Genomic DNA, 22,785 nt, shown 5'->3' on the forward strand with positions numbered 1-22,785 from the left:
ATTGTATTGGTTTAGATTTTATGTTTAATTTGGTAGGGCAACTCACTTATGCATTATTTTAGACATATCAAAAGTCATATATTTCTTTTATTTTGCAAAATAAATAACTGAATGTAGCCTTTTTAATAATGAAAATACACGTTATCTTTAAATAGATCATCAAAACTTGATTAAATCTTTATTGTCTATAATCATATTTGAATTCCATGTATTATTTGATAATTAGAAAATTAAATAGCTTTACCGAGTATTTGACACAAAAGAAATGCTTTGATCACAGTACATGTACATGAAACCGTCTATTACAAATTCCATACTATATTAACTGACTTTGGCCTTAGAATTATATAAATTTCATTAGTAATTCTGAAATAATCCTTATGGGCATAAACATCTCTATAAATGTTAATTGGCGGATATGGCATTAATCGTACGGAGATAATGGAGAAACAATTAAACAGAAAATGAGAGTGTTTGATAGAACTAGAAATCATTTAGATGCTTTTTTTTTACATAAACTGTATGTTATCCTAGCTATGTGTCATTCATTTGATTCCCCCTACATAAATAATTCATATTGTGATAACCAAATTCCTTATAAAATCAAAGTTTAATACATGAAATGATAAACCTTAATACATTTTGATTAATAGTATGATGTGCTTATGATACACAAATCTATTTATCAAAAATAAAAATGTGGACCTCAAAACCTTTTGACAGTTTCATTAATCATGAAAGATGCTGTTAGTTTTTAAACTGAAAAAAATCTTAGTCATCATCTAGCTTGAAAAGTTAATGATAATGCCCTAAAATTCTGAAATACTTTATAATTGTAATTAAATATTTTGATTTTGATTATTCTACAATATATAGTTATAAAATTTTACTTTATATTTAATGTAACTAAAGAGCATTAAATAAGATAAAGAATTTACTTTCTTTGTTTTCTCAATCTTATGATTGAAAAGTGCCGTGGTGCGACCATGGTATAATATTGCTAAAAAATAGACCTTGCCTGAAATGTTCACAATATCTACTTCAGGTAATGAGCCAATTGTTTAGAAAATATTTTTGGTGCACTCAAACTGGAAGTGGATTAATCACCTTTGTTATTATGGCCGAAAATAACACTAAACATTTTTATATTTTCTGTCTTAAAAATGTAGCCAACATTTTATTTGTTACATTTTGCCTACATATTTGTGATCATTATATGTAAATATTTATACTCTTGAGAACATTATACAGTTTGACGACATAAAACATGATTTTAATACCTTTTAAGATAAAAAAGGGAACCTTGTCATACACCTGTACTGGCAAACTTTAATTTGGTCACAGCACAGGCCTTTGGGACCTTTTGAATTTTTAAAATGTATTTCAAGGGTTCGCATTGATGTTGTTAATATAACATTTAGTTTTGATAAAATTGGTTCGTGGGCAAATTGCCTTTGTTCATGAAAGAGGTCCTTTTAGCTAAATCTGGTGGAACTAGAGAAAATGTAGATAGGGAATAAATTACCGACGATGGACGACGACGCCCAAATCACTATGATCCTTCTGGTCGGAAGATAACGTAAACATACACTATTGTACTTATTGAGCATGTATAATCAATTTCCTTACATCAGACGACACTTGGTCGAGGTGGGACCCGACGAGGATCACAGGTGGAGTTCTGACATCGACTGCAGAGATGTCAATAGCGTAGGTAGCTATGTTCTTGAGCCATTGCTCCGTTATTTCTGTCAACAGTTATATAAAGGTGCTATGCATTTTTATACAAATATTTCAAAAGAAACCGACGATCAATATTGAAACTGTAAATTACTTATGTAATTGAATAACAAATAGATGTGACTATCTTTAATAATCCATCCGTATAATTACCGTATCCTGCTGCGGATCTTTCTGGATCTGTACACATCTGTACGTCGAACACGACAACAAACACCATGTTACTTGACATGTAACTATGAACCGTGTTGTAGAAGACTTCTTCACCGCCAAAGTCGTATATTGTTATAAAACCTTTCACGCTTTCATCATTCTCTGAGATCTCTGTGTGCATAATCTCCTCTATAACGTCCTTCTGTTCCCGGGAAACGTCTACGTTTTTCTTTTTCTCTACTCCTGTAGTTTAAATGGACCACACTTGTATACGGTAAACAACCATAGATACTATCCAAATGACGCATTGAAAAATATCATTGATGTATGAAACGTATTAATATGACATATACTCTATACATTATTCAAAAGGCACAAGGATTGATGCCACTTACTTTCCACTTGCGATGGTTCCTGGTTAACTTGTAATTTTGGAGGGTCCTCAGCTAAAAAATGTAAAAAAAAAATGGTTTTCTTCAAATCAAGTCTTCAAATTCGTGTATCGGAGTATCATATATATAGGATATTACATGAGTGTTCATTCATGTGAGATTTTATGAAACGAGTTTAAGAAGTTTTTATTTTTGCGAGCCTTAGCAAGCAAAAATTAAAACTTCGAGGCGAGTTTCATAAAATCTTATATAAAATGAACACTGCTGACAAATGGCATTTTTTTTCGCTATCAAAAAACAGGAGCAGACGAATTAGTATTTTTCTTCAGTTTCAAAAGTAATTTATTTTATACCATTACCACCATTGAAAAGTCGAGCTTCTTATTTTATATCAAGACAAAAATATTAAAAATATCCCGTGGTACTATGTCCTATATGAAATGAAGTATTGATTGCGTTTGCACTAATACAAAATGAATTATTTCATATTATTTGTTTGTGCTAATTAGTCATATATATAATTAAACACCAATCATTGTTAAATTAATGAATATTGTTTATGCTCTGTCGGCGGTGGAGCATCATTAAGATACTTTTTATTACATAACTACAAATACCTACATAAAAAACAAATTACGTCAAAATGTATTCCGAAATCCAGCACAGGCCGCCATTTTGTCCCACCGTCCTCGTAATCCTGACGTCACGTCATTTTTCCTGACGTCATTTTATCGCTCCAGGTCATATTGCACTGGTGACATTCGCAAAAATATTGCACGGGCGACATCACTGTATATCAGGCGGATTATGTGATAAATTGTTTTATATTTATATCATTGAAGTGTTAACCGAGAATTCAAGATTTTGTAACATAGCACTTCGGAAAGCAGGTATGTTCCATTTATATTACAGCAAAACACTATTTATGATAATTAAACTCTAGGGACCAACGAAATCACTGCAGAAATCGTATAACAAGGATGCTACATTAACATATCGTTGAATACGTCGGATTTCTGTTGGAACTGTTAATGCATTATAATTTGAATTATAAATAATAATCTTACCTTTCGTTGCGGCTCTCTTCAAGGACGGTACAAGTACAGCAGATGCTTCCGAGCTTGAATGAGCCTTTTCTTCTTTCCGGCCTTGATCTGGTTCATTTGTTTGTTTTCCATCGGCAGCCTTTAGTTTTGTATTATGAATGTCTGGCATGTTAATGGTGAACTGAACTGATTCTAGCGCCTCATCCTCTGTCACTTCCCCTTTTTGATATCGATGGATGATATGCCGCAGTCGATGACGACCAGTTTCCATTTCTCCATGTTTGTCAAGTGTTTTTCTGAACCCTGTGTCGGGGTTGTAGGCGATATAATTTACGTAAAAATCAGCTGTATCAGTTGAGCCTGGTCCGCCTTGTGGAATGCTTTCTTTTTTGAGTTGTTTGACTAAACATGATTTACCGACTCCCTTATGTCCCACCACAGTAATAGTTATATGACAAGGTTTCTCAACAGTCTTCTTTATTCCTTCAGCGTATTCCTGTTCCTGACGTATTTGTTCTAATCAAGATATAATTGATCAAAATTAAACTATTTTTTCACTGCGAAGTTGAAATGTGCTGTGTGAAAAATAAGAGTAGCATGCACATTATTGATTCCAACAGTGGGTGGGTGATACCATGTCCTATATACATTGTAGCTATTGTGATCCTAAAGGGGAATCAGAAACATTTATATCGTTTATATATGACTTTCATGGAGTAGCATAAAACATAATAAAAACAAAAAATGCGTAAATTGGCAATTTTTTTATAAACAATGGTGAATAGAACGACGATTGGCCACCGTTTTCGCACGATTCCAATCGTCATGGTCTGGATAAGTCCGATGACTGTTAATTTAATGTTCAAAATTTAATAACACTGGCCGTTTGAGTTTGTTTTGGTTTGATAGATTAATGTCATGTTTGATCTGCTTGTTTTGCGAGTTTAAGGCTGATGTTTCTTTATTCGTTAAGCACCAACAAAACAATTATTTTCGTTGAATTTTTTGGGGCCCATTGGAATCAATTCGTATCATGCAGGGTACGTACAAAGTGAGTTAACATTTGTGCAACAGTTGTTTGTTTGTTTTATTAATTAACGTCCCATTAACAACCAGGTCATGTATGGACGGCCTCCCATGTATGTGGTTTGTATTATGTGACTTCGGCATATTTTTATAGTGCTATATCACTTACGCATGTCGCACCACCCGATAACATTTTACTGGAAACGGGCAAATCAGCTGTCTCACTCCACTTTATGCTGAGCGCTAAGCAGGATCAGAAACTACCATTTTATTGACTGTTACATTGTAGCTGTTGTGATCCTAAAGGGGAATCAGGAACATTTATATCATTTATATATGCCTTTTTATGAAGTAGCATAAAAACAAAATAAAACCAAAATGCGTGAGCTGATCACTTGGCAAAATTTCTAGAAAAAATGGTGAATAGAACGACGATTGGCCATCGTTTTCGCACGATTCCAATCGTCATCGTCTGGATAAGTCCGATGACTGTTAATTGAAAGTTCAAAATTTAATAACACTGGCCGTTCGAGTTTGTTTTGGTTTCATAGATCAATGTCATGTTTGATATGCTTGTTTTGCGAACTAAAGGCAGATGTTTCATGATTTTCGTTGAAATTTCTGGGGCCGATTCGAATCCATTCGTATCATGCGAGGTACGTACGTGAGTTAACATTTGTGCAACAGATGTTTATTTGTTTTGTTAATTTACCTCCCATTAACAACCAGGGTCATGTATGGACGGCCTCCCATGTATGTGGTTTGTAGTATGTGATTTCGGTATATTCATGTTGTGTCTTCTTGTATAGTTGGAATCTTGCCCTTTTTCCACTTTATGCTGAGCGCTAAGCAGGATCAGAAATACCACTTTTATTGACTGTGGTGTGTCTCTACCAGAGGAAAGGGAAAAAGCATAGAAATAAAACATACTGCGACTGTGTTTAGTGGTATACAATGTGCTATTTTTTAATTGAAAACTGGTCATCCCGCCTGTGTAGTTATAGTAATTATAACACTCACAGTGCAGTGAAATTAATACATACAGTTAGACCATTAAGCCAAGTTGTGATCTACATTTTCATTTGACTTTTGTACAGTGTTATTAGTAATTGTAGTAATTAAATAGTGTTTCCTATGGAATTCATGGTCTATATATATGTCAAAGCTTTGTATACAATCTTCATATTGCGCGATTGCGCATTATGAAACGATTGTGTGCAAAGCTCTGGCATCTATATAAACCAATATAGAAATCAGAGAGAGCTTTGCAAACAATCTTCATAATGCACAATAACGCATCGCACATTATGAAACGATTGTCTGAAAAGCTCTGGCAGTTATATAGATCATATAGACTGTCTGAGCGACCCCCTGTATGTAGCGACTCCCTGTCTTATGTGACCTTACTTGACACCTCCCAACGTATTTTGCTATATAATGGGTCTGTTTTCAACGACTCCCTGTCTTATGTGACAAGCGTTTCTCATTACACCAGAAAGTCTTGTAAAAACAAATGCACACGACTTGGGCTTTTGTAATGGCCGCCATTTGGTAGCAGTGTACAGTAGATTTGTAAAATTCAGCAAAATAAAGCCCAGGTTTTAAAATGTTACCTCTACTGTACAGTAGTAATGTTTTTTAATTTACACAACATCTGCAATTGTTTTGCAATGGTTGTTTTCGGACAAGTGTGATTTTTGTATTTTTTTTTTCAAGCCTGAAAAACCATGACACACAAATATTTTTTTTTTAATAGTCGTTTTTCATATTTTCAATGATATAAGCAATTTCTCAAGCGCGTAAGCGACTATGTCACGTGAGACCCGACATTGACAAGCGGTGAAATTCCAAAACAAACATGGTGAAACGTTGTGCCTGGGGCACTTGCAACAGCGACACTCGGTATAAGAACAAAGAGTATATGAAAGATGTAGAATGTTGGCCTGTCACGAAGCAAAAAACGAGGTTACATGACACAAAGATATGGGTGCAAGCGTGTGGGAGAAAGTCGTTCACTGTTGCCAATGTAAACAAACATGCATATGTTTGTAGTAAACATTTTGTAGATGATCGCCCGACAGATGTCCATCCGTACCCTGTGCGTGCGGATGCGCGTGGAAGAGTTGTTAGTGCTAGGAAACCTCCAGTCAGAAGAGAACTGTATACTACATGTACTAGTAAATCAGATAAGGGCACAATTATAAACGAGCAAAGCATTCTAAACGAGCCGGTTCCTGCACCTGCCGACTATGTGACCATTGCGGCAGACGATGATGCGCCACAGAAATCAGAGACCATCGACCTAATATCAGAGTCAGACGACAACATTCTACAAGAAGGTACAATATCCTGGTATTATACACTGCACTTCTGTATATATATACATTTGTAGTCAGTTTAGAGTTATAGACTGTAACTAGCAGAAACATATTGTATCGTGTACATGTGCCTCTTGGGCTTGTGGTTTTATTTCAGATTGAGAAGTTCAATGTCCATTGTATCACTGAAACCTTAAAGTGTATACATGATGTACGTGTATACTGTATGTTTCTGGTAGAGGTAAAATTATGTATTTGGATCTATGAGTATGGATAATCAGAAACATGTATTCTGAAATTACATTTGTATGTAATTTTCACTGGATCTTTTAAAATTACTGTTACAATACACACACACACACACATATACATGTAAATATATACAAATAAAATATCCTTTCCACATATTGTTCGATATCATATACAGCACTGTATATTATTTCACAGATGATGACCATGCATATTGTAAACAAAAGCAAATGGCCACTGTTTCAACCCAGACAAATATCAGCTTGGAAGACATGTCTTGCTATGAGGATAAACACTTCCATGACACAGGAAACATGAAACGTAAGCTCCTAATGGATGATGTATTCAAAGATGACAGGTCATGCAAGTTTTACACAGGTGAGTACTAGTAAAATATATATGTTAGTCATTCTGTATGAATTAAATTTGGCATATACCTACCAGTATGATATTTCATAATTTTCTTTTGTTATCAACGCCCTCTCATTTGTAATGTATTTATTTCACTTCTTTTTAAAATATCCCAGTGTATGAAAATTAACAGAAAGTTTGTTTATTGCAGGTATAACACTGGCAATCTTTATCACCTTCTTTAATATTCTGAAGTCAAAGGCTTCTTCGATGGTGTATTGGAACAGTGCTGATACCAGTGAGCCCCATGATTCAATGGTAATTACAGTCTACATTACACTGTATATTTATACAGTACATGTTTATAGATCACTAATTATACTAGATGCTTGTGAAAGTTTGATGATGAAGTTATCTGTGTGTGTAAAGTATATATTGTACATAATGTAACCCTGTCAATACTAGCCACAATATATCGCCCGGATAGAGAGAATGTCTCTTTATATGGTTCAGTTGACCATCAGACTAGTAACCCAGAGGTCCAGAAAAAAACCAGTAATTATAATTACATAAAATAATGTGCACTGCAGTTACAATAATAAATGAAATACAGTAGTCATGATCCACAGATACCAGTTACCCGTTTTACAATATAGTCATTACAATAATTTGACCTTAATTTTCAGACTCCAAAGAGAGGACCAAAACGGACACTTTTGCTTCAGGAGGAATTCACCCTTACCCTTTTGCGACTCAGAAGAGGATTTGATACTAAGTCTCTCGGAAACATGTTTGGTATTTCAGAGAGTTCCGTTTGCCGCATATTTACCACATGGCTTAGCTTAATGTACGTTGATTTGAGTTTCTTGATAAGGTGGCCAACAAGGGAACACGTCAGAGAGAACATGTCCAAATGCTTTAAGTATTTCAAAAAGACCAGATGTATAATAGACTGAAGTGATTTTTTTGTACAAAGGCCAAGTCTCCCATCTGCTCAAAGAATAACTTACTCCAACTATAAGCATCACAACACTTTTAAGTGTCTTGTGGGTGTAAGTCCTAAGGGTTCCTTTATCTTTATATCTGACTTATTTACTGGCAGTATCTCGGATAAGAGAATTGTACAAGACTCTGGGTTTTTAAACAATATTGAGTTTGGTGACGACATCATGGCAGATCGTGTTTTTTTAATTCGTGGAGAATTGGCATTAAAAGGTGCAACTTTAAATATTCCACCTTTCTCAATGGGAAAACAAATGTGCAGTAATGCCACAACTAAAACCAGACGCATTGCACGAGCTCGCATCCATGTTGAGAGAGCCATTGGCCGATTGAAAAACTTTGCAATTTTGCAGGGTGTTATTGCACTTAGCATGAAACCTTTGTACACTCAAATAGTTAAAGTGTGTGCAATGCTGTGCAATCTTGATAAACAATTAGTTAAATAGAGGATCATACATGATTGGCTATGTAATATGAAATTTATCAAATTAGTTTAATAATTTGATATGCCAAGAGCCTTTAGGTGAGTGGCATATCAAATTATTTACGAGTTTGATAAATATCATATTACCTAGTCTGAAATCAGGAGTGTAAGATTCTATTTATCACATTTCTTTTATTTAAATATGGCTAACGGGCCAGTTACGTGATAAATGAAGTTTTATGTATTTGTTGTGGAAATTTTTTTTAACTTGTTTGAGAATATGAACAGAAATGCCAAGTGGTATACTGTAAACCAATTTTCTTTCTTATGCAATTTAAGTTCGCAAGTTTTATATCCACAAATTAACATCTACATCTTTTATATTGATAGAATATTAATTATTTTTTTCAAATCCATGATTGTTAATCTTTGTTAACTTGTTTTGAAATTGAAATCACAAAATTTAGTATCCGCAAAAGAAAGTTGGTTTTCTAAGAGGTCAAATAAAATACCAAGTTTTGAAGATTATCAAGATTGTTTTATTCACTCATAGAGGTGCAATGAGTGTAACAATAAAATATTTTCAACAGATCAAGTTCATAACAAGTTTAACATACTACAATATATATAAAAAAAAATAAAAGAATATGGTACATAATAAGATCATATCATTTCAAGTGTCAATGGCTTTAGATCATTACTCAAAAGCCAAAACTGCAATTGTTTTGAAACTGTAACAATATTAGCAAAGTATTTGACTTGATGTATTTAATTGATAATGTGACAGTTTTTTGTCAGATGACTCAGATCTAATGATAAGACATTCATCATTCTACAATGTAACAACAAACCAAGGCCACAGCCTGCACATTGTACCTACTTGTGAACATTCTCTTTATTAAAAAAAACTATTGAATGAGGATATATCTGAATGTTTGTGTTATCATTTATGAAAATTAATCAATTTAATAATTATAGTAAATGTAATAGCACCATGACATATAGATTGTTCAATAAATACTGATCAATATCCTTTAACAGTTAACTCCTGTATCATAGAACAGTTCAGTAGATGCTAGACTGGCCACAAGACCCTAAGTTTATTGATAAGACTTTCTCAGCAGAGTTCTTCACTAGATTATCTCCCCTAATTTGAATTCTAGAATCAGATGTGTAGTATAGAGACAAAAATAATCAAACCAAATTTTAGTGATGTTTTTCAATATTCTTAGAGACTGGTGGCCAGTCCAAGTAGATGCATGTAATTACTGTTTAGATTCAAACAATGATTTGAAAACATGATTTCTGAAGAATTGATCGAGTTTGCTGAGCATTCTATGAAAAAATTCCTTGTCAAAACTGGCATGAGCCACACAAATTCCCTTTTTAGTATACAAGATAAGGTCAGAACATTGCAAGTTATAAATTCCCATTTGGCCTTGGATCTGATGATAATATTCAGAATCTTCTGTAACTATAAGTTCACCATTTTCATTGCAAGTACAGCCATTCTGTAAACATACATCCTTTGGATTATCTTCCCTTCTGGTGAAAGGGCACTTCACTTCAATGAGTTTACTGCCATGACATTTGCACTGAATGAACCCATCAACAGAACAAGCAATATATGGCATGGTTGAATGTAACCGTAAGCCCTTCCTGGATAAACGACCATGTATGTGAGTTTTACGACAAACTCTCATATATAGCTGGATAGCTGTGTTCTCCTTCTTCTTACCCCATAGCAGAGGGGGAGCTGAGCATTCCTCTTAGTCTCCTAAGAGTGTCTTCATCAAGGAAGGGGGGCACTTGTCATTATCCACAGCCTTGCACACTTAAGAAAAGTTGGATGCAGTTATTCTGCCCTTTCGGAGTTCTTTCCAGTTTTTGTTCTCTGATTGTGTTAATGTGCATGTTTCAACATGAGATATGTTTTCCTCAGTCAATGAGAGCAGTTCCACAAACTCCTCCTCAGTATTGGCATTCCTCAGAATATCTGATACAAACAAAGATGGACATTCGTGGCATTGTTCCTCCATATGAACATCAGTGTTAGGTGTGTTGACATCTAGAAGTTCCAAAACTTGCATGTCTGGGGAAATCTGAAAATGAAACTAAACTAGATATAGGTATCTATAAAAATAAGACTACAGTGGTATCGATAAATTAATTAAACCACAATATCACAGTAGACATTTTGATTGCATTTACTGCATATTCATATCTAGCAAATTACATATGCCTGGACAAACTGTAGCTGTTTTCTCACTCAGTAGTTTAGTATGAATCTAATTTATTTGCATTAGAATCCTCTATAATACTAGACTAACTAGAATACCATAAACTAATGTTAAACTTAGAATGCAGTGTATTAGTAAAGATAGAACAATTAAATCATGGACAGATGACACTAAAAGATTAAACAAAAATGAAACAGTTTTAATATAAGTATTTTGTGTTATTTTGTACCTCTCTAAGGCTTTGAGCAATGTCACTGATTTCTGTCTCTGTGTAACTCTGTCTATGGTCCAAACAACGAGGGTCAAAGTGTTGAGCACTGGACTGCTGATAGTCATCGGCTGTACTAGTATACCTGTCAATAAAATATGGTATTATCAAGTGAGTCTATTAAAGGCCCACTACCTTTCCGGAGCAAAAAATAAATGTTTCTTAAAAACTTTAATAACAGCAGAAAATATATCAGATGGCCTAAGCTGAGGTTACAATACCAAACATATGCAAGATTTCCTGCGTAATATATGATAACAGTGGAAAGACATTCCTCTGTTTTGCCGTCTGGCGCAGTGATAGTCCACTACCGCCCGGTATTTAGCATGACGGCGGGAAACATAAGACGACCCGCGTTATGAAAATTAGCGTTTTATTTGTTCTAATTAAACAGTTCTGAAGTGATGATAAGTGTGCTAGTAAACGTATAGTTAATAACTTCTGCGACTCTACAAAATTATTGATCTCGTTTTACATTCCTATTTTAAAAATTAAAAGCCGTTTCGGAAAGGTAGTGGCCCTTTAAATATTAAATTATATTTATCAACTGAGCTGAATTCCTCTGAATAGCTTAAATAATTTTGGTACTAAGTGAATAATGGTAATATATAAAAATGGAACAAGTTATAAATCACCTGATAAACAATTCATTTAACTAACATGAAGCTAAAACAATTTACATACATCAGCAAATGTAGTACATTATTTCGGTTTTATTGTTATAATTTTGCAAGTAGATCTAAAACCATGTATAGAGATCGTCTGTAGACTTAATTGAGAACTCGTTTAATTCGAACACTCGGATAACTCGAAGTTGTATCTCGGTCCCTTCAAGTTTGTATTAACCGAGTTCCACTGTACATAAAACTTGTAAAATTATAATTGCACATTCAGTTAACTTGTGATACTTATCATTTGTTTGTTTGTTTGATTTATTAACGTCCTATTAACAGCTATGGTCATGTAAGGACGGCCTCCCATGTATGCGGTATGTTGCGTGTATGTTGTGCAAGGTGCGTGTTTTGGGAGACTGCGGTATATTCATGTTGTGTCTTCTTGTATAGTGGAACTGTTGCCCTTTTTATAGTGCTATATCACTGAAGCATGCCGCCGAAGACACCAAGCGACACACCCCACCCGGTCACATTATACTGACAACGGGCGAACCAGTCGTCCCACTCCCTGTATGCTGAGCGCTAAGCAGGAGCAGTAACTACCACTTTTATAGACTTTGGTGTGTCTCGGCCAGGGGACAGAACCCAGAGCCTTCCTCACAGGGGCGAACGCTCAACTCAAGGCCAAAAGTGAGGCGGTGCCAAGGGAGGCATTAGGAAAGATTAAAGTCTTAGGAAGAAGAGAAAAGATAAAATCCTAAATTTAGTCGCCTTTTACGATCATGCAATAGGGGCAGCAGGTAAAATTCTAACGCCCTACCTGCAGGGCCAGATACTTATCAAGCGATAGTCAACGTACCTTGCTTTCATAACCTTCAGTTGCTTTATTGGGACTGGACAGTCATGTTGTCGTGGACGTTTCACCCAAATGTTGTCACCATCTGTCACCGACTTTACTTCAAATGCCTCAATTTCATATAGTGTAGCCCCAATATGTCTGCATGCACCATCAGCTCTGTTATCAGAAGAAAATTATTTCATTGTATTTCTTGTATTGTTTATACACTGCTGGTACAAGCACACAAATTACTTGGATAAAACAAGAACATTTACAATAAATGGTCTTCCAATGCCTATTTGGGGAACTGAAATAGCTTTATGCTAAGGAATTGTCAGTATGATATAATATAAGTTTAAGAACATAGTAAACCTCCAAATATTAACTGCATTGTCACAATAAATTCACACTTTTCAAATTCAGGGATAAGCTTACTTGTTGATTTAAATTTTATATATTACAAACAATATACATTATACAATTTCTTACCGTCCTATGCAAGTACAGTAAGCCATCTTGATGTCACCAATATCCTTCCCACAAACAATCCACACGTCGTATGCTGACTTCGACAAATAAGTTACATCCTTCTGAGTCGGCTTGACTGTAGCCCTAAATGCGCAAACATCGCTGGAAGGTCGGACTTCGCTGAACTGCAGGTCTTGAACATGGCCATCAAAATACAGTATATACTCGTCACACGACTTGTATGCCTTCAGTTTACGTTTATCATATGTTGATATCTTATTTATAAGATAGTTGAACACGTCATATAAGCTGATGTTTGGAATATAGGATAAATCCGACGTATAATTGTCTAAAACAAATGGATCTGGTATCCCGTACGTTGCAGGTGTACACGATTTGTCGCCGTTACATGTCGCACAATCAGGGTCTATGGGCAAGTTTATATCTTCTACAGCTTGGCACAGATATATCAAATGTGTTTTCTTCAAATTTGTTGTCGTTATACCTCTAATCTTTAGAAACCGCGGTTATTCTGGTACTTTCTTCGTAGACACTTCCGCATTCGCCATGTTGTTTCTATGTAAACAATGATGAGTGATGTCGGGTATCACGTGACTAAGTGAATTCTAAGCACGGATCCGGATGTGGACCAAATGTACCTGAAAATGGTCTATTGCAAAAAATGAGATTGTTAACCCAAATTTACACCCCCTCCAGATAGAAAAAAAATCGTTTTTGTTCTATTATATTTTTTTTAGTATTTTTGATTTATTTTTTAAAAAATCAGGTAATTGATATATTTATAATGTAGAATAAATTTACAGACAATTAAAGACATATTTTTGTACAGTGATGTAGCGGATGAACTTGGACTGCCTTAAGTGACTCCCTGTCTTGTGTGACTTTTTTGTGATGGTCCCTTGGAAAGTCACATAGGACAGTCTCGACTGTACTTACATTATTAACTCAGTTTGGGGTTATCTGCAATAAAAGTGTTAAGTTTGACCAGGAAAACCCTTTTTTTCAATGACGATTTGATCTACAAGATTAGAACAGCCATTAGTACATCACGTGACAGAATGCTGGATTCTGATTTGCTTGAGACATGGGTACTATTTGCACTAGTGCCCGACTAAGCGGGAAGTGGCGCGAAATTGAACGTGAATGACATCATTATAACGTTGCGCTTCGACCAAGACGTCAAAATGGCGGACAGGCTGTTGTGTGCGGGGATGGAAGCAAATGTTGCTTTTCTACAGAATACAGTTCACTTATGTTCAATATTAATCTTTTTTTTTAATTTTCATGAAGCTGAATCCCGTTTTATAGAAACATATATTTCTGGAACAATTCATATGTTGTACTTTTAAAGTAACAGCGTGGTGTGGAAATGGAGATAGCGTTGCAAGGTGTCGTTTGACGTGCTTCTGTTACAATAACATGAAAACGGGTCTGATGTGAGGGTAATGTACTAAACACATTATGGCCTGTTTGAGAGGGCACAATTGCCTCATAGTATTGTCTCGTGATAGGATAGTGCCCTCGCCTTCGATAATACTATGAGGCACTTTATTATACCTCATCCGTGTATTAGTGCTTCTGAATAGTCAATACAGTATTACGTGATTGAAACAATAGTCATTTCATCTGTAATCGCGCTGCATTGATTGAAATTTTGTTATGTCACCCCGAATCCTTATGTCGCCCTCGTTATGTCACCCTCGCGTGAGCTTCATCCGGGTAGTCTCTAGATGTTACATACTAATGTTGATGTTTTTGGAGAGGTTCAGTCTTAAAGATATATGGCGGCTTTAGGACGAATCGTTTGCTCTGGTTTACATAACATTTATATCAGATTAACTGTACGGAGACGATCTGAGTTGTTTAGACTCCGGGACATGAAACGTACTTTTACCTATGGTACTGCAACGGTATAATTTCCGTTGCTTTAGGACAATTAACACAGTATATTACTGCCCGACATTTTAAATCATAAGCATTTTTAGCATTTTTAATGATAAAGAAATGATTGAAATCTACAATGTAAGTACCCAACCTGTCCCTTCCTAGCCACAGCTTGAACATATCGAAAATATATGTATACGGTAATAGTATATACCTAACGTGCTTTCGCAAGCTCTACAAGCACGGACAATCATAGTAGAACTCCAAAACGATAGATACCACACACAGATGGTAGGCTAGTTCCTGTGACTCAGAAATAAAACATTTGAAAGTTTGGCCAGTCCATACGTCCTTATTACTAACGTAAGGACATGTGTATTGGCCGAACTTTTAAATCTTTTATTTCTGAGTCACAGGAACTAGCCTACCACCTGTGTTAAATCATATATACAGTATGGTTTGAGTATGTTGCTACATTCCTCACGTTTTATTTAATAAAGTGTACATGTATCATGTTACCTAGCATTTTTGTGTGCACACACCTATGCAACCTGGCTATAGGCAATTGAAACAAAATATATTTTGTATTTTAAATAAATCCAATTTGGATAGAAACAGTAATATTCGTATACTAAAACAATTGATGCCCCCGTGATGGAGCGACATGACGATTTGTCTACCCTCGACGCCCTCGCGTGACATAACGACTTTCGGGTGGTCAAATCGTTTTGTCGCTCCATTACGGGGGCATCAATTGTATAATTATATATATGGAATGAAATACTGATTTGATTACGCATGTATCAAACCAAAAATAGTTTATATGTATTTTTGCGTTGTTGTTCAAATGATGGATATTGTTTATGTTCTGTCAGTGTTGGAGCATCTTTAAATTATAATCGTATACAAATGGAATTCACACTATCCGAGTATTGTATTATTTGGGTAGGAATGTATAACTTTGTTAAGTAAATATTAATTTTATAATAATATAAACTATGTTTTGACATCGACAACGAATATTTTCTACATCCGTATTCAGCATAGGTATGCATAGTTATGTTATTATCATAAAACGTCATGATATAAAGGGATTGATTGATCGAAGACTATATATATACATCGACGATTTCAAATACTTTAGATAGATTGAGTAGCAATTTTAACAGTCGTTTAATTCAGCTCGGCCTTTTTGTATTTACATTAGTAAGCGCACAGTACAAAGTGTGTAAACGACATTTAGTTATGATAACCATAATGTTCATTTTGGTTGTAACATCCCTGTTCCGTAGTTCGATTTAATGCAAATAATATAATACGTCACATTAGGTAACAAATGAAATACACAAAAGAAATATCACGTGAATATGACAAGTCTTAATAGAGATGAGTTGCTCTTATATGTATATGAACGGGTATTTAACAATGGCCGTCGATCATTTCAGCCACCGTCAATTCTACAACATATTTTTCAAACAACAACACTATCACAACAAGTATCAATATATGAATTTAAGCGAAAAAAAAAGACAGTTTACCTTGTTTCCTTGCAATAATTGCATTGACATCTGCATTAAACACAGGCATTTCCCCATTTTCAGTCTTCAGCTGTAATCAAAACATAAACTGTAAATGGAATACCGACTATAAATATCAACAACTTAGTACAACTCGACTAACTCACAACGCAAGGTAAAGATAGTAGTTCTAGCGTATTCAAAAAGTATTCACATTAGGCTGTAAATTTTGAAATTGTAATTGTAATAATGAGTTTCTGCAGGAATAAGTAATTTTATAACCCTGATGATGAATACAGTTTAGTGTTGGCAATATAGTTTGCCTTAATGATTGACAAAAATGCTTGGCTTTTGATTTCCAAATACAATGCATTATTTATATATTATGTTTCGTCAATTAGAGACAATGCTATTTTAATGATACTGATTGTTTTTATGGGTTCTGTAGATGTTTGAATCTAAATCTATTCATTATCATCACATCTCGTTATGTCTTAGCAGTGATTTCAATTTAGCGGCATGGAGGAAAGTTATTGCTTCGGTAGGGATATAAAATTCAGAAAATTTTCTTGTCATCACTTTTTACTGCAAGCTTTTGTAATACAATTCCACCAGATACCATATTGGATTTGATGGCGACCTGTATGATAAATGGGTACGTGTAAGCTCGAGAACGCTTCCCTGCACATGTCCGTCAAGGTGAGAGCGCTTAACATTCTGAACACGCCACAGGTATTAGGCATCTAACGAGATCGAGTAATTTAGGTCTATTTCAATATATCAGCATAAATAAAAATCATATGCTTAGTATATGATATATCACCGGTTTTTTTTAAACTTAATGATGGTATAACAATACTTTTCTTTTGCATCTCAAAATATTTTACTGTTTTTTCTCAAACATGAAAAAAATGTGGCATGCATAATTTCAACTTTTAATTAAAATCGAGATGGCGCCCATCTTAATGACGTCATTCAATATATGCAATGCTAACATTTTGATTTGTGATCAATGGGTCTTAAGGGTTAAGAAAAAAAACTATTGGTTTGGATGTGTGTGTGTGTTGTGTGTGTGTGTGTGTGTGTGTGTGTGTGTGTGATGGTAAGAGGGTGTATGTGTGTATGTGTGTGTGTGTGGATGTGTGTGTGACGGAAGCCATATGTGTGTGAGGGTGTGTATGTATGTGTGTGTGAGTGTGTATGTGTGTGTGTGTGAGAGATAGAGAGAGAGAGAGAGAGAGAGAGAGAGAGAGAGAGAGAGAGAGAGAGAGAGAGAGAGAGAGAGAGAGAGAGAGAGAGAGAGAGAGAGAGAGGCATGTGGGACCCTCCTTGCCCATAGCCTATAGAGTTGTATACTCAGCAATGCTGGAATCGACGGAAATATCGATATTCGACTTTCATTTCCGAGACAGTTCATACACTTAAACCCGTACAATGTGTACAATATTAGTTGTATATCATTACCGCATGGCATAAGATGACCTTTCTAAGTCTCATTCGAATTTATGATGTTTTAAACTGAGAAATGAATAGTAGCAACATACTAAAAAGTTATCTTCCCATCAAAAACTTATCGGACTCAATTGCAAAATTACAATGCGGTTGTCTGGTATGATCTTGTAATAAGACATATACAGTATCATGTTCGATGCTAATGAACAGTGCTTAAAGTTAATAATTTAAAATCAACTACTTTAAACGCAAGAATATCAGTATATTAACCTGATCAGGATTGGCCCCTTTGTCTAGAAGCAAAGATACGATATCAGTCCGACATTTCCTTGCGGCTGTCTTCAATGCATTGGGCTGGAAAATAAATGTGATAATAAGGTGTATGTACACAATAGAAAAATGATGTGATTAATAAGTTGTATGTACACGATATAAAAAAATATGATTATAAAGTGTATGTACACGATAGGCAATAATACGATGATAAATTGTATGTACTCCATAGAAAATAACACAATGATAGGGTTATGTACACGACATGAAATAAATCGATAATAAGTTGTATATACACGATAGACAATAATGCGATAATAAATTGTATGTACACTTTAGAAAACAAAATGATAATAAGTTGTATTAACAAGATAGAAAATGATACGATTACAAATTGTATGTACAAGATAATACGCCGCCGTTACGCAACGCTATCGTCATTTCTAAATTACAATTTAGTTAATAACATGTCAGCCATACCTTGTCCAATGTAGTAATGTTTATGTTTGAACGGAATCAAATTTAATATTTATTGACAGCAGAAAAAGTTGTTGTTTCTAAAGAAAATGTAAATGCCTGGATTTCTTTCTTTGCTTGTAAGACCAAGTACTAGCATGCATGTTTCGTTGGCAAGTACAAATTGATAGGGACTTATTGATCAATTACTCCACAAATATACACATAATATTTAACCCAAATCCTTACCTTGTGAATGTCCGCTCCCTTTTCAATAATTAACCTAACTACGTCCATGTTACCTCCTTTCACAGCTTCCTCCAGAACATCACCCTGGACGACACATAAAATGAATCAGTGGCAGTTACATCAATGCGCCTACAATGCTTTGAATATCGAAGCCTTACAAACATAAACAATCTTTATGTATATACAATAAGGAATATTTGTGATGTGTATGTTTGTTTTCGGACCGTTGATATTGAATTAAATTAGTGATACTTAACACAAAAATCCCAATTGGTTTTTGGTATTGGATTTAGTACTTGAAGTATCAATAAACTACGATGACCGACAGCGGCCGTCACCCCGTACACGCATTTTAGAAAAAAAAGTACACACCTGGAAAATGAGTACTATAATTACACCTCGTACACGCAAATTAGAAAAAAACATACCTGAAAATATGTGTACCGTGACAAATCATATGTACACATTTTTATATAACCTCCGAAAGCGCACGCTGCGTCTATAATACACCTTTCCTAAATGTGTGTACGAGAAATATAAGCTTTTCAAATAAAAGAGTTGATCAATACGGTTCATTACAACACAAAAGCCAGAGTGTACACTAAATAAACGGCGAACCAGTTTACGATGAAATATAACATAAAACATATATTCAAATTAATTCTTATTATTCAATTTGCTGAATATATTCTATGTATAATTGGCAAGTACATATTGATAGGGACTTATTGATCAATTACTCCATATGATACAAGTAGAGGGAAACTATTACCAATGGAGGTTTGCATGGACATTTGACAACTGTCTTCAATTCATCTGTTTGGTTTCATCTTTCGACGCCTACTCCGGACTAACATCCCTGATATTATGAACGTATTAACTACTGGACATTTGAAAACCATGCAGAATGTGCCAAGTAGTGATAAAGCTGGAGAAACGACTACCAAGAATGCACGACTGACCACTGCTGAAGACCTTTTATCTTTTATGAACGTTTGTAAATGTAGGCAACTCGGAAGACAAAGACCAACAGGTAATAAATCGTTCAATATTCAAACCAATTCTGGATCTCACATTAAATTATCTCGCGATGTGGAAGATCTTCCTCTGTATATTGCGCTTTGTTTTTTTGCTTTAAATGCTTCTATAACCTCCCCCCTCATCTTTCATCTAACTATATATATCGTGAACAATATCAAAAATGGTAACTTTAGATATCCGTAATGATCATATGTACTGATCAGTTGTAAACAGCCCGGGACTGTCGGGGATATTTGATAATAACTGGTATTTATCATGTTTTATCACAAATCGTGTATGTTAGTTAAACTTTCCAATTTTGAAAACATTAAAAAAAGATACTCTAGATGAGGGATATATGATCAGTCAACGTGTTGTGGGGATCTTGTATATCTGATTTCCCTTCCAACTCTTTATTTACATCAGTATTAGTTTTTTTGGTTTATTCGAGCTTCATTCTCAGGGAGAACTTACCGCCAGACGCCGCTGCGTTCAGTAATATCTTCCGCCATAAATATCTAGTACCTTAAGAGTAGAGCCATTAATTTTGTTTTTTTAAACACCATGGTATAATTCTTTTTATCTTTGACATACAGTAAATATCATGGAAGTTAAAAGAAAATGCGGTATGAAAGGATGAGTCTGAAAAATGAAAGCCGATCGGAATCAAGAGAGATAGCAGAGGCTACGCACATGTGTTTTTACATACTGGGGGCCGCTTTGGCCGAGCGTTTAAGATGTCTCGATATATTACACGCAAGCTCTCCACTTTTTCTTAGGTCTTGAATTCGAAATCATAAAATTAATGAGAGGCAGTTGTCAAGTACTGGCCGCTGGTCGGTGGTTTTTTTTTTCTCGGGGTACTCCTGGCACGTTCTAACATGGCTCTGGCTGTTAATAGGACTAAAAAAAAATTAAAAAAAAACATTTATTTTCTTAACCCGATGAAATTAAAAATTATAACTAATTTTATAATCTAATTTTATAATCTATTTGATAAAAAAATATGTTTAAATGTATCATTCTAGAGATTTTTCAAGGGAGTCTTTTTCCGGATCAATACGCAACGTCAATGTCTCTATTGTGACGTCACGATAACCTCGTAGTTTGGCTTAATTCTCGGATTTGTTTTTTAAATAGTGATACTCCAAAAAGAGTATTGGCCAATCAGAACCCCAGAATTAGTATGAAAGACAAAGAAAAAATAATTCATCACCTGTATAATCTATTTAAGAACAGCTTTCCAAGATAGTGCTTTTACCCGTTATCAGAATCTCACATGTGGTTTGTGGGATGTAAATTTCACAACCTTGAGTATTTTGAAATATTCAACATGTTCTCAGGTAAATCGAATAAAAAGACTTTTAATATAAGGGATTCTTATCGATTCATCGGTGATATATTGTAGTTCCATCGATAGTTTAATTATTAATATTTTCAGGATGGCGGACATATATGGCTGTCAATAGCCCAGGATATGTATTGTCAGCTTAATCATATTAAGAAATAAATGTTCGTCATGTCAAACTCCCATAATTATCAAACAATGGAAAGCATGTTAATGTACTAAGATTGATACATGTAGCTGCCTGGGCATGTCTGTCACCACTTAGACCTAAAGTCGTGAAGTCGTTGTGTAGATTAAACTTATCATCGCAATAAAGCCAACTGTACAACGGAAACCCATGAAAAATATCAATTATGACGTGCGGATGACAAAGCACAGGACCGCCTGGCTCCTCTTTAGTGAAGTGGGTTTCAGAGGCTTACCTGTCAAGTCGGCTTATAAAATACAATAGACACTTCGGATGACAAACATAGCACGAAGCGCAGCCATCAGACGTTCAGAAGAACCTGCAGACTTATAGCAACGAGGAGAAGTGTCATTGTTGAAGACGAACAGTGGTTGGCCATCAATGCTTATCATTGCTTCGCACTCGTAGAAAATATCAAAGTTTCCAATCCACTTGATTAAACATAACTGTTACTCATCAAGAAATAAGAAAGATTTTCTATTTATTTGGGAAATAAGCAAATAATGCATATTCTATATTTCTGGCAGCATTATATTTTCGCCATCTTGAAAACAAAAATAATACTGAAAGTAATTATCAATGAAATTCAAGGAAATTCAAATTAAACCTAAGAAAAGTACATGTATTAATAGAAATATATCGCTAATAAATCCATCAAAAACAATGTTAATTGTCGTTTTATTTTGTTTATCAGAAGACATGCTGAATGTTTTAAAATACTCAAGGAAATAAGCATAGAAAAAGATATATTGGTCAGGTAAAACATCAATAGTCGACACACTTGGATCTTATAGGTCCACATGAATTTGGAATGATCGATCAGCAAAGAAATAACTAAATCAAATATTTTTGAGTTTAATCCGTGGCGTCTAGACTAGAAATAGCTCTATTTCTGTGTTATCAATGTGTGTTGTAATGATGGCATACTGCGGATCCTTAATCTGTGTACGTCTATAGTGCGTGACGGGAACTCGTGCGTCTCGCACTCGCTCGATTTCTACCGTCACATCCAGCTGGTTATACCCAGAGGGGAATACCGTTCATGGTACAGTGAAATTGAGAAAGTATAACTGGAATTAGGTAGATCTCCTTTAGTGTATACACACTATTATAATGTGATTAAATACTGGTTTTAACTTTTGAATAGTAGTAATTGTATTCTTAATACAGCTTACCAGGAGTTAATGTCGTTGCCTAGACGTAATAGAGTTTTTAATTGGGTAACTTTTGTGAACGATAATTTTTTTTA

The 22,785-nt window shown here is 34.9% G+C and overlaps 3 protein-coding genes and 1 pseudogene across 8 annotated transcripts in view; 2 read left to right on the plus strand and 2 right to left on the minus strand.

Annotated features, from left to right (window-relative positions):
• Positions 1-22,785, plus strand: part of LOC138306001 (cyclin-dependent kinase 4 inhibitor B-like) — a 637,657-nt gene that overhangs the window by 104,288 nt on the left and 510,584 nt on the right. The window lies entirely within an intron of this gene.
• Positions 1-22,785, minus strand: part of LOC138305998 (uncharacterized) — a 343,209-nt gene that overhangs the window by 10,378 nt on the left and 310,046 nt on the right. The window contains exons 3-9 of the mRNA XM_069246308.1: positions 18,982-19,065; positions 18,274-18,357; positions 16,573-16,642; positions 3,353-3,847; positions 2,289-2,339; positions 1,894-2,136; positions 1,630-1,748 (exon numbers count right to left, since the gene is read on the minus strand). Coding sequence (XP_069102409.1) covers positions 1,630-1,748; positions 1,894-2,136; positions 2,289-2,339; positions 3,353-3,847; positions 16,573-16,642; positions 18,274-18,357; positions 18,982-19,029 — 1,110 coding nt within the window. The 5' untranslated portion in view covers positions 19,030-19,065. The remainder of the gene's footprint in view (positions 1-1,629; positions 1,749-1,893; positions 2,137-2,288; positions 2,340-3,352; positions 3,848-16,572; positions 16,643-18,273; positions 18,358-18,981; positions 19,066-22,785) is intronic.
• On the plus strand, positions 6,103-8,723 carry LOC138306130 (uncharacterized; annotated as a pseudogene).
• LOC138306341 (uncharacterized) lies at positions 10,188-13,650 on the minus strand (the record flags this gene model as incomplete). The annotated part of the gene is made up of 4 exons (XM_069246773.1): positions 10,188-10,803; positions 11,171-11,294; positions 12,683-12,838; positions 13,151-13,650. Coding segments are annotated over 4 exons (1,047 nt in total), but the record flags the coding sequence as incomplete, so codon positions are not given.

The sequence above is a fragment of the Argopecten irradians genome, chromosome 13 (genome assembly GCF_041381155.1).
Source record: "Argopecten irradians isolate NY chromosome 13, Ai_NY, whole genome shotgun sequence".
Taxonomy (NCBI): Eukaryota; Metazoa; Mollusca; class Bivalvia; order Pectinida; family Pectinidae; genus Argopecten; species Argopecten irradians.